General features: G+C 43.1%; 1 protein-coding gene across 1 annotated transcript in view; it reads right to left on the reverse strand.

Annotated features, from left to right (window-relative positions):
- Positions 1-15,840, reverse strand: part of LOC146788598 (tenascin-X-like) — a 694,637-nt gene that overhangs the window by 500,044 nt on the left and 178,753 nt on the right. The window contains exons 16-17 of the mRNA XM_085633173.1: positions 14,902-15,156; positions 7,626-7,880 (exon numbers count right to left, since the gene is read on the reverse strand). Coding sequence (XP_085489299.1) covers positions 7,626-7,880; positions 14,902-15,156 — 510 coding nt within the window. The remainder of the gene's footprint in view (positions 1-7,625; positions 7,881-14,901; positions 15,157-15,840) is intronic.

Consider the following 15,840-nt stretch of genomic DNA (forward strand, 5'->3'; position numbering starts at 1 on the left):
AGAGGAATCACTTTTAACTCACTATTTTAAATCACCGATTTATTAAATATTAACTATTTGTGCTGCTGATCATGGGCGCCTACTTTTACTTAACATGTGCTTCTAATCTTTTACTTGATTTGACGGGAAACTTTGGTGCAATATTGAGGGAAGAGGATACCTTATGGAGTGTACCATTGCCAGTTTCAGAGTCACTTCTGAGATTGCCATTAATACAGACTAGAACCATCATTTTGGCAGTGCAGTCTAGTAATTTAGCAGAAGTCTGACCCTCTATATAAGGCACACACTGGTGCGAACGCTCAGACGACACACCCCAAAGGGGGGCCAATGGCATACCTGTCTACCCACGTCCGCTTCCAGGGGGCTAAGAACTGCACCTAACTAACAACTCCATAAATAACAATTGTAGGTAAACAATGCAAACGTGCACCTTACCCTTAGCCTGCCAGAATTGTAACTGGAAGGGAGGATGCAGCAATACATCCACTGGTAAGACTACGGGTCTGATTACGACTACGGCAGTTCATTGGACTGCCATAGTCCTCGTGGTGGTCCGTGAACTGCCAGACTGGCAGTCCACCTACCGCATTATGACTTCGGAGGCTGGACCACCACGGGACCACTGCAACCGTGGAGGATCTGTGATCCCGTGGTGGTTGTGCAGTGGTCAGAGGCAGAAACATGCTGGTAGTGCCACTGCAACACCTCCAAGCATAATACGAGTTGTCTTACCACTATCCTTTTCATGGCAGAGAGACCACCATGAAAAGGGAGCAAGTAAAGCACCAAAGAAACCTAATAGGCCTCCCCTGCGCCTCTGTGCATGGGGGTGCATGGAGGGGGGCCATGTTTCTATTTCGGTTCATAGAGGAAAGAAGACTGGACGCCGTGTTTTTAACAGAAACTTGGCTCAGGAATGAGTCAACTCCAAATATTGCCATGAACTGGCTATTTAATAGCTAGTCAAAATATAGAGGGCAGAAGAGGAGGGCGTAGGTATAATATATAAAGAGCAATTTGTTGCCATTTTTACCTTTACTTTTACTCTCATTGATACACCGGGCAGTAAGAGTCTTCAATTTCCTCTGGAGGTGAGCTCAACTTTTGCATTCTCAGGGATTGTAGTAAAGCACCCTCCTGGGTCAGTCTCCAAATTAGTCGCAGACCTACCAGAGTTAGTGACTGAACACAGCTTACGGAAAGCTAACTTTACCTTCTTTGGTGACCTTTCTTTTCATTTTGAAGAACAGGGTTGTGAAAACACAAAAATTAAAATTCAAGACCGAATTGTAAAAATATCCACCAACTAACAGGGGCATCTACTTGATCTTCACAAATCTCAATAATCTGGCCGCAGATTAGGCCTTTTAAATACCTTGGTCCAACCATTTTATGGTCCCCTTCCGACTTGAAGTTTCAGAAAAACAACCAAACATCCCCTTCCCCAAAAACCCAAGCGACTATGGTCCAAGCTTAATGTAAGGGAACACAGGATACGCTGAATGAACCAACTCCTACATGAGGGGTGACACACTGGACAGATATATTGTCTTTAAGAACTGGCTTACTAATACACTAGAGCCTTGAGTTCCTCTGAAACTTCCCAAACCAAACTAAAAGCCAGGCCCCATTATATACACCAGAATTTAGCATGCAGAAGAAAGAAGCCAAAAGAAGGGAAAGAGAATGAAGGAAGCCATTTAAGAATGACAGCAAAATTCTATATTGACTGGTCATAAAAGACTACTTGCAGGCCAGATGCAACCATTTTATGGAAACATAGAAAGTGCCCCCAGTTCCTCTAAGGTTCATTCAAAGTATTAAAGGATTTAATGAGTCTCCCTTCCTGTTCTATAGGCCCTCTACCTTCTACCCAAAGATGCAACTCGTTAGCCAATCTTTTCTTGAGAAAGTTAACAGACTCCTAAATCTATTACCGTAGCCTACTGCTAATATGATTCCCCCTGTAAGACAGTAGTCAGGCCCCACTCTGTCGGCTTTCCCAGCCTTGGGTCAGGAAGTTATGGAAATTATCCTCAGGTCAAGTCAGGATCTCCTGCAGACCTAGCACCACCTGATATCCTAGCTCAGGGCATCCCCACTATTATGGCTATTCTTCAGGATATACTTAATCACTCTCTGGAAAAGGGCTGCATTCCTCAAAAAGAGACACATGCAATGGTAAAACCGCTGTAAAAAAATTGACTGCAAATCCCCTGTTAGCCGAAAGCTATAGGCCAATCTCACTGCTTCCAGCAGCCAGCCAAATATCAGAAAAGCATGATAGGCTATCCTAGATCAGGGAGGTTCATCCGCCAGGGTTATTTTTTTCTATTTTTTATTTTACGGAGTTTTATATAGCGCAAACTTGATCCGAAGTTATCGGGTATCAGAGCGTTTTACATAGCACCAGTTGCGTTACATGAGGACACATTCATTTTTGTTAGGCACGACCTGAGTGCTGCATTCAACACTATGTCACATATCACCCTCATCTAAAGAATGGGGGAACCTGGAATCACAGGAGAAGCAATTAAATGGCTGAAAGTTTGTGAAGGTGCTCTGCATTCTGCAGTTAAATATCTCCAGTGTGGAGTTTCATAAGGATCCTACCTTAGACCCACATGTTTTAATTTGTATGTTTTACCTCTTGCGGAAATTGTGTGATCACATGGATCTGCCATACTGCCATATGTAGATGACACTCAGATCATTATGGCCTTTACTCCTGAAGTTATACAATCTTCCACTCTCATTAAGACATGTCTTAATGAGGTCATAGATTGGATAGCTGCTAGCAGCCTGAAACTTAATGACACAAAAACAGAGGTGCCTGTGGTAGGCAATAACAGGTCTCGGTGGCTGAAAGTATCCTGGCCAAGCATCTAGGAGAATTACCCAAGCCTATCCAAGCAGTAAAAAGTTGGGGTTCTTGGATTTATTGAAAATCTTTCAATGGTAACCCAAGCCATAAAACTAGCTGGCTCATGTTTCGGCATTTGTAGGTCCCTAAGAAGACATCTATATTTATTACCACAATCCACCAGGTGACTTGCTGTGCAGTTTCGAATAAATTCATGATTTGGTTATGAGTTCTCCCTTTATTTAGGGAGTCCAAAACTTGTGATAAGAAGACTGCAAGTGGTTCAGAATGCCACAGCCAGAATTCTGATTAAAATACCCAAACATCAATTGGCCAGGCCGGCCCAGGCAGTGCTACACTGGCTGCCAATCCAACAAAGAATCTTCTTTAAGGTCCTTTGCATTGCGCTTAGGGCCTTTTATTGAAAAGACCCTCCCATATTCCAAAATCTTCTTACATCATGTCCCCAGGAGAGACTTCTATTCAGGCAGTTTACAACTCCTGTTGGTAGCTAGGGCCAGGAAAGCAAGAACTGGTGGCCAGTCAGGCAGCATGCCCAGGGAGGGGAGCTGCCACAACATCCTGTTTTGAGTGACTACAGAGGAGGAGGGGTCCCCTCTAGGGTGGACACAGGCGCTATGGGGAAGGGAGGAAATGCACTGCCATATTGCCTTTTGGTAGAGAGGGGCACTGTGGGATTGTTTGCAGTAGGGCACATAGTAAGTGCTGCAGAAATGGGTAGGGTTGCCCCTGGGAAATTTTTTACCATTGTTGAAGCAGGAGCTAGAAGTCATCCCTACCCAAGGCTGGTCTCATACAAAAATGTGGCACCCACAGTTCTCTCATCAGAACAATGTCTGGATTTCTAGAAGAGGTCTGAACTGAGCAGTACACTGAAGATTGGACCTGTTCTCCCTCTTTACCCAAGGACAAATAAATGGACTGCATCTGTCATAATGCTGACCTCCGTTTGAATTACAGGGACACAAAAAGCTCCAAAAGACCCTTTGCCTGCATTCTCATCTGACCAGTTCCAACTGGATATGCCATGGACCCTGCTGCTGGCCTCTGCTAGAGTGAGTCTTGACTCCTTAGTATTGTCCACAAGGTTTGGGCCTTTTATCTAGTGTCAAAGTGTACAACTCTTAAGAAATCCTAAAACATAAGACTTAGAAACATTTTGCCAACTTTTTGCCCTGAGAACCGGTGGGGGACTGGAGCCAACCTGCCAAGTCAATCTAATAATGGTGCATTGCCCCAGTGCTAAAGATCTCTTCTGCTTCCACTACGTTTTTCTCACAGCAGCACATCTGATTCAGCTGAACCTTGTGAAGAAGGTACCCAGCCGTGTAGAGCCCTCTTTGACTACAGACTGCAGCCTTGTTCCGCTGGAAGAATCTGAGCTCCATAAAAGTGATCAATAAATTCAAATTATTCCGACTCAGAGAGTTCCTACCAAAAGTCAAAGGTACCAAGACCTCATCCAGTAACTGTCCAAAGTCATAGAACACTTCTCAGGTACAGCCTGCTCCCTTGTCCACTGAAGACTGAAACTCTAAACTTCCATTCCAGAGAAGAAGTCTGAAGGTAAAACTTCAGATCATGTGGAATCTGGTTTCTGTATCTGCCCCGTGCTTTATTGCAGTTGGTCTTAACTAAGGGCGAGAAATCAGTATTGTATAAATAGTTTACACATTGCCCCTATATGCTCCGTGACAAAGGCTACGTCACTGGAACAAAGCTATACCTTGGTGATGAGCCCCAAATAGGGCACAACTGGTCCTAGGTTGTTGTGAAATGGTCTGAGTGTACGTGGCCAGGCAGTTCATAGCTGGACTGTTCTCCTTGGAGCAAGGTCAAGACTGATTTGCATATAGCTTGGTCCAAGCTCAGGTAGTATGCCGTGGAAAATAACAATGGATTGGAGAACGGCTCCAAATAATTACCAGTGGCTGAGAGTATTCAAGAATTTCATTGATCACTTTTTGCATACTTCAGGTTTAAGTTAAGGCAATGTATATTTATGCAGCCCAAAAATGTCATAAAGTATAAAAACCATACAATAAAAATCCCAAGCATAATTTGAAAAGTAGAGTACATTTTAGTAAATAAAATGATATAAAACAAACATAATCCAATAAGGGGAACCAAAGATACAATTTAGTAGTGCCAAAAAACACTAAGCACAAATAGTGGTCAACTTTTCAAGGTAGACCAGTACTTTGGTGTGATTTCAGGTTGATCACAATGGATCAGGGTTCAAATACACCAACCAGGTTCAACTAGGTTCAACCAGGTTGGACGTTTCTCCTTGGAACTTAAACTCAAAAATGGAAGTCAAAATTCTGCAGCAGGGCAAGGCAGCAGGCTGTATTCGAAGGAGGGCTCCACAATGTCGGATAGGTTCAGACAAGGTCCCGGTGAAACCATTGGTTTTGGTGGTTTGTGAAGAGAAATTTGAATTTCAACTCCCAGAGAAGTCCTCTTGTCAGCAGGATACAATTGGCACCTTCACCTGTTCAGGATTTCTACCTTCCCACTTAGAGCCTGATTTAGATCATCATGGGCCTGGTCCAGCCATCGCTTCTTTGCAGGTCTTCCCACACATACACCTTGGCAGTCCGCCGGTCAGATTTAGATGTTGTCTGGGCATTGGAGGGAAGACCTTTGCGGTCCCACCCACTTCCCCAGGATCTGTCTCTCTCGTAGACTGGAGTGGCTGTTGGAGGGAGTCACGCTGAGATTCCCGCCATCCAGATTATGATGTGCCTTTCCGTCGAGGCAACTGTGGTGGGGAAACCTCCAAGCTTGGGTTGGTGAAAATGCCAACGCCATTGTCCAGGTCTTTGCTGTGCTGCTGCTACTTGATCACAATGCTCAGCCACTCCATTGTCACTGGATACTAAGGTAGGCTTTTTGGTGTGTGTGTGTACAGTCAATGGTGTGTGTAGGTTGTTGGTGTGCATTGACGTATGTCACAACAATGGCCAGTACACAATACCTACATGTGCATATTGACATATACTCAACACATCTGTGTATTGAGATTTAAATAAGCATTACTTACCTGTCTCCGCACCACAATTGCCCCACTACGTCAGGACATGGTCAGCACGATGGGACCATCTAAACTGGCTCGGTGCTATACCATCGTCAATATCTCAAATCAGACCCTTAGTCTCCTTTTCAGAGGCCTGACAGCGATGGGATACTGCTAGCCAGCAGGGAAAACCACTGCAGTCTTCTGTCTCTAGCCGCAACATTTAAATATGGCAGTCGGACCACTGTCTTTCTTGATGGAGTATTTAAAACCACGGCCGGATGATGGTAAGGCCATCAAGATCTAAATCAGACCCTTAGGGCCCGAATACAATGACGGGCGGAAAGCCTCCGGAGGCTTTCTGCCCGACATGGTAGGTTTAAAGTCCAATGGCTGTATTAAGATGACTGTGGTCGAAGTTTAAACCTGTGGGGGAATCCAACACAGTTCCAATTGGCTTCAGTTGGAAAGGCAGCATAATCCTACGTCGAGATTATGATGTCAGTTTCCAAGAGCCATTCCATGTTGGTCTTTCCAACATGGAAAGACTGTCGGAAAGCAATATTGGGACTCCTAGCAGGGCCCCCTCTCCCCTGGCCCTCCACATACTGCCCTGGGGGGCACCATACCCACCACAACATCCCTGCACCTTGTGGCAGGCACCATGAGGTGCCTGCCATACGGTGCAGGGATGTTTACATATTTCCATTTTTCAAGAGAATCTTGTGCTGCGGGTGCCCCCTGCACAAGTTCCCGTTGAAAAATGGAAGTTTCTGACCGCACTATGGGCCTCATTACGATGTCGGTCGGAAAGCATTTCGACAGACTCCTTGCCTGAATCATTTCTGACCAACTTGGGTTCAGGGAGTCCATTTGTCACCGATCGCGATGTTTCCGAACACCGTTCCGTTGGACTCCAATTTACTTCAATGGGAGCCTGTGTTTCGACTGACATCACAGGCTCCCATTGAAAAAAGGGGTGGCTGCAGAAAACCTTGCACCCTGTGACGGGCACTTCATGGTGCCTGCCACACTGCATGGTTATAAAGAGGGGTCCCATGGGTACCCCCACAGGCTCCAACCAGAGGCCTCTGGGTGAAGGGGGGTCTGCTAGGGCCCCCCAAATTCATCTTAATTGAACTCAAAATGTGCCTGGAGGTGGAAATTCCAGGTTCATTCCCACACCCTTGAAAGGCATGCACATATCCTCATTAAAGGTTTGGTATCAATTAGGATCTTATGGGCAGAAAGCGCAAAATACACCCCTATGTTTAAATGGGTTTAGTGTGGAAGATTTTCAGAAGTAAAAAGCATGTTTGTAGTTCACATATCATTCACATTTCCTCTTTTCAAAATGTTACATTTTTCAATCAGTTTATGCATGTGAGTACATTTCTTACTTTAGCCTTTAACTCAAGATTAAATTATTTAAAATGAAATGTTAAATGGGAAGAAGGTTATGAATCTCTGTTTGGAACTCTGCAGGATAGAATTAAAATGTCAAAACTCTCATTAATGCAGAACCAAATAAGGTACATTGCTCATGTAATCATAAGCAAATGAGATGGCATGGTCTATGCGTGTTGGAGATTGACTCCATCTCGCTGTTCCAGGATGCAGCCGCTGGCATTATCCAGGTGGTGAGGCTTCCAATGATTAATATTGCATCTAAAATGACAAACAATAAAGATGAATTCATTTTATATGTAAAATGCTCACCTGTGTATTGTGATATCACGCTGCTCTTTCCCAATACGCCACTTTCAGACACAGCTGAGACTAAGAATGTGTAATGATTCCCAGGTATTAAGTGTGTGATGGACACAAATTCTGTGAATATGGTCACATTTGAGGTAGGATTTCCTAAAACTTGTATCAAATAGTAGCTTTTGTTGCCAGTCGGTGGTAGCCAACTGAGAGAAACCGAATTGAAGGAAACATCTGTGATTGCTAGATTGTTGGTTACATTGGGCACTGAAAGAAAAAAGAAAAATTTAAGTTACTATCAAATAAATTATTTAAAGGGCTATATGAATTGAAAGTTTGATTTTCTAACAAAAATATAGAAATTTTCATTAAACTTAGGGTCTAATTACGACGGTGATTCAGAAAGTCTCTGACCTCAGGTCGGAGGCTTTCGGAATCACATCATAGTTTCAGTTTCAACTGCCACAATACAATGCAAAAGGTCGAAAGTGAAACTGGACGGTCATTCCATCTGGCTTCCGATCAGCCAATAGGAGGCTGGCCTGTAATACCTATGGACGACATTTCCGCCATAAGGATTATGATGTCGGTTTCCAACAGGCTTTCCATGCCTGGCTTTCTGACATGGAAAGCTTGTCGGAAAGCGACTTAGCCCCTTCTCACTGAGGCCTGTGGTTGGGGGCTGCCCCCCTGTGAATCCTTGCACTGTTTGGCAGGTATTGTTAGGTGCTTGCCACATGGTGCAGGGATACACACAAACTCCCATTTCTCTATGGTCGGTTTAAGGCCGAAGCATAAGCTCCTAAAGGCAAATGGGAGTTTGCGACTGCACCATTTGCGTTTGCTCTGTAATTTGGTTTGCGGTTCGGCCGACCCATGGTTGGCCGATTCCCATTCCGATACGGTGTTGGGCAGATGCAAGTCCGCCCAATATCGTAATAGGGGCCTAAATAGTTCTTGCTCAGGTGGCTTATAGTAGATAACACCCAATTTTGAGGGCATCACTGCTGTTCATTGCTTGCATTAAATGGGTTGTCCTCTCTGATGATGTTGGCTCATAAAGAGGGGTTTAGAAAACACCAGGGGGAAGATTTACAAGAAAGTGACTCAGTGCAGAACGCAGGCCATTTGGTTTGGCCGCACCGAGTCACTTTCAAAGCACAGGGATGCAAAATATTTACAACAATTTGTTACATCTCTGTGCTTCCCCCTGCTCTGGCACACAAACTGCTGCCATGCGCTGGTACAGGCACCCTTGCGCCATGGTGCAACGATGCCTGCATCGTGGGGAGATTGTTTTTGTTCAGGAAGGGTTCCCTTCCTGCACAAACACAATCTGAAATGCCGTTTTTCAACTTCTATGTGTGCTCATTAGCACACCTAGAAGTTGAAAAATGTCATTGTTTCAATGATTGTTAATGTGCAGGAAGGGAACCCTTTCCTGTACATAAACAATCATTAGAGATGATTTCCTCTTTCTATGCGTGCTGCAGAATGCAGCACGCATAGAAAGAGGAAAAGAAAACGAGGAGAAATGAATACATTTCTCCTCTTTGAGCCTCCCTCCGCCTCCCCTGGGGAGGTGTAGCATTCACACCCATTTCCAGATTTACGATTCCTCGTAAATCTGGAAATGTGTCTGTTTCATGGGTGCTGCGTGGGAAAACCCACAGCAACACCCATGAAATGCCTGTTTCAGGCAAAGTGCAGTGTGTAAAGGGCCATATTTAGAAGGACAGGAAAAGTCACGCAGGGCAGCTTTTCTGGTCCTTGTAAATATGAAGCAGTAACATGCGTGCACCAGCGGTACGACACAAAAGGGGATGGACCGGTGGCGAAAGGGGCTTGTAAATCTGCCCCCAACTCTTTAGAAGTGGATTAGTTGTGATGGCTGGTAGGCCATCACAAGTAATATTGTCATTATTCCTGTTAGGTCCAGTCAAGGTTTCAATCATATTAACCTGAGCTCAACTCCTGGTGGCTATGGCACAGAGCAGACAGGCTGAACATAAGAAAATGTGTAAAGCATTTAAGAGTTCTAAAACATTTAAAAAGTTAAAAACACAACATAATAAAAATCCCACCCCAATTTATAATGACCAAAATGACACCAAAATAACAAAAATCCAGTAATGGAAATCTGCGTCTGGATACCCTCCTGGGTGATTAGTCCCTCTCCATAAATCCGGTTCAATTGATTAAATGAAAATAGCACCAAATAGAGTCAAGCACCAACAAGGGTCATCTGGTGGCGCTTGAATAGGACAAGGATAAGGTTTAAGGCCGACCACGATAGAGCGCGGGTCAGATACAAGGTCCTGCGGTAAAGTTACCTCCTAATGATGAACAGTTTTCAGTAGAGAAAGACAGCAGACTTTGGGGTCAGCATATTTGGGCATAGAGAGGAACCTTAGCAAAATTGTTGGTTTAGGCTAAAGACCTCCATTGGAGATGTTCAAGTCTTTGAGCCCCAGAGATCTCTGGCATTAATTGAGTCTCCTTCCATGGCGTAACCAATGAAACTGCAGATGGGAACCGAGAAGGACTTGGTGTTGACAGATTCTGTCATCAAGAGAAGAATGCATGGGAACTACTGAGAAGTGAGGCCAACTTGTTATATTCCCCCAGCGTCTCAGATAGCAGGTTGTTCCCAGTTTCTCAATGGTTCTCCAAGCAAAAAGTTAACAAAAAGTTTCAAAGTCCCCCATCATTAGTATTAGGCAGAAGGTGTACACTCTGACACCAGCCAAGTGTTCCATGACCTCAGGAACGGTACTTAGGATAAAGTCTCACTCCACTCCATAGGAGTCACCAGCAGAGTCCAGAGCTAGTCCGGTGCGGACTGGTCAGCTGGGCTCTTCAAGAAAGATGGACTTGTTGTGGCTTTGATGAACCTGTAGCTTTTTAGCTTTGTAGGTTGTCAACCAACTGACCCTTGAAGTCCACTTCTTTGTCCTGAGGACACGTGGGAGCAGGTCCAGCTCATTTGTTCTCCTCACAGTTCTCAACAGCAGGTACAGTCCTTCTTCTGTCTTCCACAGGCCCAGTAGTGTTCTGGGGAGGGTGACCAGGGGTGCCACATATGTGCATGGCACTGGCCCATGGATGAGGCTGACTCCTGACCTTTCCCTAACCAATTGAGAAAACCTTTAGAGGGGTAACCCTACCCCCTGCAATTCCTGTGTACCTTACTGCAAACAGCCCTACAGTGCCCCTGTATACCTAAACCCAAGATGGCAGAACCTTTCTTTCCCTGTGCAGAGGTCCAGTGCAGAGCCTATAGGTGTTGTTTTACAAATATAAGGGACACTTAAGGATGTGTAGGGTTCGGGTTCACTGACAAAATATCGAAACCACAAATATCGTGGGACATAAATATTTTCTCAAAAATATCAAACCCAAAATTATTGTTATCTATACTTATAATGTAAATACGCAAAAAAAATGAAAAAAATATTGTTATACACTAATACCGAAGACAAAAATATAGTCTTTTAATATAAATATAGTTAAACATAGTAAACATAAAATATATTAACATTAAACAGTAATATAATATAAAATATATATTTCGAAATAATTTAAAATCATATATACATATAATACTATTTAAAAAACTCAAATCTTTGTGTCTGTTTATATCAACTTACGCACCGTACCCCTGTATTCATGGGGTGTACGACGCGTACATGGGGGGTCCGTCTCGTACTGTTTTTGGGGCGTACAATGTTTTCCTGGCACTTTTTGGCTCCTGTAAAAAAAGAGCCGTACGGAGTGCCGTTTGTACGAATCGTACTTGACGGGTTGTAAACTGCTGCCGTGAATACATGTGAACGTCGCGTGCAGGGCAATCCGAATCGGAATCGCTTGTACTTATGAGTTGTATGGTCTTTTTTACAATTTGTATGGTGAGCGTCTATTTGTACGGATCGTACTTCCTAGGTTGTAGGGGAATCCTTACAAGTACGAGTTGTATGGGGAAAACGCTCCATACCACGATTTGTACAGCGTTTTCCCAGGATCGGAATCGGCCCCCAAATATATAACCTGAAAACAAAACTCAATTGCATAATTTACATAAATAACTATTAAGTAAATAATTATTAATAATTTACACTTATTATTAATTATATAACTATTTTCTTTACCTATATAAAAACCACTACCCACAACAAAAATAATAATAAAAAATACATATATATCACAGTGTACATAATTAATTATCAATTAAATAATTAATAATAATTAAATAATAATCATTAAATAATTATAATTACATTAATTCGCACCCTATAGCTATAGAAACCCCACAACTCGTACCTAAAACCTAACGTAATAAAAAAAATACAACATTAACATAATTAATCATCAACTATTTAATACTAATCAATAATTAATAACCATACTTAATTTACTTGACACTCAACACACTTTGGCACTAAAAATACAAATAAACCATTACATTAAATTTAAAAACAACTAAAAATGAGAAAACTATATAAAAACATTAACAATAATTATACAAACCATTCATAATGTATACAATAAAAATATATATCATAATACATAAAAATTGTTTAAAGATGACCTTATTAACAACAATATTTTTGGAAACTTTGGAAACTATATTAACAACTTAGATATTTTAAACATCATGATTAACAACGTATATATTTTTAACATTAATTTTACTTACCTTAAAATCAAAAGCCTTGTCAATGATATTTTTGCACATAATAGTTATGCATCACAATATTTAAACCTCAATATTTCTGCTCCTCGATTTTTTTTGATATTTTTGTCCCAATACCCTATGCTATGAGGAACAGAGGACCCTAAATTCCAATTAGAAAAATATAATGCACTGGGAACATAAATAATTACCAGGGAGTGTCCATTCAACGCTTAAAATTACATTTTATGAATAGATCAAATTCTAAATAATCTGTAGTGGTGGTTACTTCTACGAGGCATACTTATACAGGTATCAAAAAAACGCACAGGCAATAAAGTGAGTGACAAAAAACACACTAAATCAAAGACACAACTCTGTAAAACACAACATTGCTGCACCCATTAATCAAGTGTATATAATCAGATGGGTCAAAGTGATCAGGTCGACGATGTTTCAATCCCCTCAAATTTAGAGATCATCATCAATATAATACAATGTTTACCAGGATACATAAACAAATATGGGAAGAAAAAGAATAAATATGAGAACCTGTAAAATCAAGAGGGGGGAAAGGGTGAGGAAAGGCGAAACTATAGAGAGAGAAAGGAAAAGAAAAGATCAAAATTAATTTAGTTTATAATATACGTTTAAGGAATCTGCAGTGGGTGAGAATTCATGCAAAAACGTCCATGCTGTGGTCACTGTGACAGAACCATGGAGCGTTTTCTACACTATGGGCTCGATTACAAGTTTTGCAGTGTGAGGGCGGGATGGCACACCACTGCCCTGCTCCCACATCACCAAACAGGGCCACCGCCTGTCTGCCCAACAGACTACGAGTATTACTGTGATCTGGTGGGGGAACGTGGCCTTCAGGTGGTGTGCGCAGTTAAAAGGCTCCTATGTGAGCTTTAAACTGCACCCTGCGGGACCTCCAGTGCATGTTCCCGCATTGCATAGACTGTTAAGTGCATAAGGTGCAGGAATGGGGTGCATCCACACGGGGGCCCCCTGCATGCACCCCCATGCACAGGGCCATGAGGGGGCCCTTTAGGACCACCTTTCTTTCCTCACCGCCAGCGGTTTCATGGAATAGGCACCTCCATAAGAGTGCTGGCAGGTGGAAAGTCATCATATGCTTGATGTTGCTGCAGGGCACCACCAAGCATATTGTGGCTCTCAGACTGCCGCGCCACCGCCAGGGATCTCGGCTTCCTGGTGGTTGCGGGGGTGCCATGGCAGTCTGACCGCCCATGTTGTAATCAGACAATAAGACTGCCGGTTCAGCAGTGGCCTAACTGCCACTGCTGCGGCACCATGAGTTTGGTGGTCCTTGGACTGCCAACTCATAACTAGGCCCTAGTGGGTCTATTAGGATGGCGGGCGGACTCCAGTCCGCCCACCACCCTAGCGGTGCTGAGACCTCCTGCCAGTAAGGATGCGACCGCCACCCTGGCGGTCACATCCCGCATTTCCAACAATGTGGCGGGCGGTGCTGTGAGCAGCACCCGCCACAATGTTGGGAATGCATGTTGTGCATTGGCATGCACAACGTGACAGGCACCACGCAGTGTCTGCCACCTTGTGAATGCCAATGTAGGGGGGTGCCATGGGTACCCCACAAGTGCTGCCCCCCACCCCCGCGGGGGGCCCTCAATGGGCCCCCAAAGTAAACACTGCATGCCTTTCCATGGCAGTGTCTCCGCCATGGAAAGGCATTCCACCACCATTATCATAATATGGATGGCGGTGCCTGCAAGGCACTGCCACCATATTATGGGCCTTTTCCGTGACCATTGCCTACCAGCGGAAAAGCAGCGGAGGGTCTTTCTATCCACCGCGGGTAAATGGCTGTCCAGTGAGGTGTTTTCGCGGGCGGATCGCCACCGACGGTCGGGCAGTGGCAATCCGCCCACCATGCTAATGGGCCCCTAGGTGTGGGATAAAAATCACGGCCAATGTGGCATGTTAGAACCAGAAAATAATCCTGACCGTTGTGATAATGACTGTGGTCCATAATTATGCTGAGTGCAATGAGTCACATGCAGAGTGAGAATATGCCATTCATAAGTAACACACATAGGGTAAACACTAACAGTAGGAGTAAATTCCTCATCTATCATGCAAAAGGGAATTTACCAAGTTGTCTCATGGCCCGATGTGGGCTTTTAGGAACACTCTGGTGGAGTGTACTCCCCTTCACCAAATAAATTTCGACACAATCAATAACAGCGAAACTGTCAAGAGAAGATACAAAATACAGCAATTATATTGTGAATAGAGCCTGCCATAGTAATGAGGCTCCCTATGATCAAGTCCAGCTATATACCCATTTACAAGTAATTTGTTGTGAGTGTGAAACACCTATAGAAATCAATTGAACAGTAAGTGTGCCAATACCCGATGACATACGTTCTGCCTGAAAATGCTGAGAATTCAAGGCCTGGCATGGCTCGTTGAGGAAACAAATACATATTCCCATCAATGGTGCACCTATTCAGTTGAACCAAGTTGACTAAAGACAAGGGTCTGAATTTTGTATCCAGTTTTTAAAGCTTGCATCTAAAATGACCAACTATAATGGTTAATTCATTTCATATATCAAATGCTCACCTGTGTGTTGTGATATTACACTGCTCTCTCCCAACAGGCCACTTCCAGACACAGCTGAGACTACAAATGTGTAGTGGTTCCCAGGCATTAAGTTTGTGATGGAGGCATATTCTGTGACTACTGACATATTTGAGGCAGGATTTCCTACCACTTTAATCAAATAGTAGCTTTTGTTGCCAGACGGTGGCTGCCAACTGAGAGAAATTGAATCAATAGAAACATCTGTGATGCTTAGATTGTTGGTTACATTGGGTACTGAAAGAAAAAAAGAATTTGAGTTACTCTCAAATAAATTATGTAAATAACTGTATGAATTTGAAGTTTTTTACTAACAGAAATATCATAGAAAATATCATTAAGATGTAGTAGGATGCTAATAGTAGATAATGCCCTATATTGAGGGCATAAACTGCTCTTTATTGCTTGCATTAAATGGGTGGTTAACTGTGAAGGTATTTGCTCATAAAAAAGCAATAGCAATTACCAGCCTGTTAGAAATTTGCACTTTCTATAGGGTCACCTTGGACTTTTTGCCTGTTTGATGAACCCTTGTATTGGCTAGCTGCAGAACTCTTGTCACCATTCCCCAGTTAACCAGTGGTAAAGTGTTGGTGCTGCCTTCTTAACATGAAGAAATTGGCATACCCCATAATGGCATATTTGACTTACCTGTAAAATGGCCACTTATGTATTGTGATGTCATACTTCTCTTTTCCAGTAAAAATGTACACACAGCTCCATAAATGTGTTCTCACAAAGTTTAGATGGTAATTAAATAGTAAATTACATCTCTCTTATCTAGGGAACAATGTTTTTACGCAGGCTGGTGCTTTGAATACATTTTATATAGCTTCAGGATGGACACATTTTAATTATTTGTTAGAAATGTAGAGAATAAAAATCCCACCAATTCTCATATATGCACTTGAGGATGTTCCA

Source organism: Triturus cristatus, chromosome 11 (genome assembly GCF_964204655.1).
Source record: "Triturus cristatus chromosome 11, aTriCri1.1, whole genome shotgun sequence".
NCBI classification, from domain to species: Eukaryota; Metazoa; Chordata; class Amphibia; order Caudata; family Salamandridae; genus Triturus; species Triturus cristatus.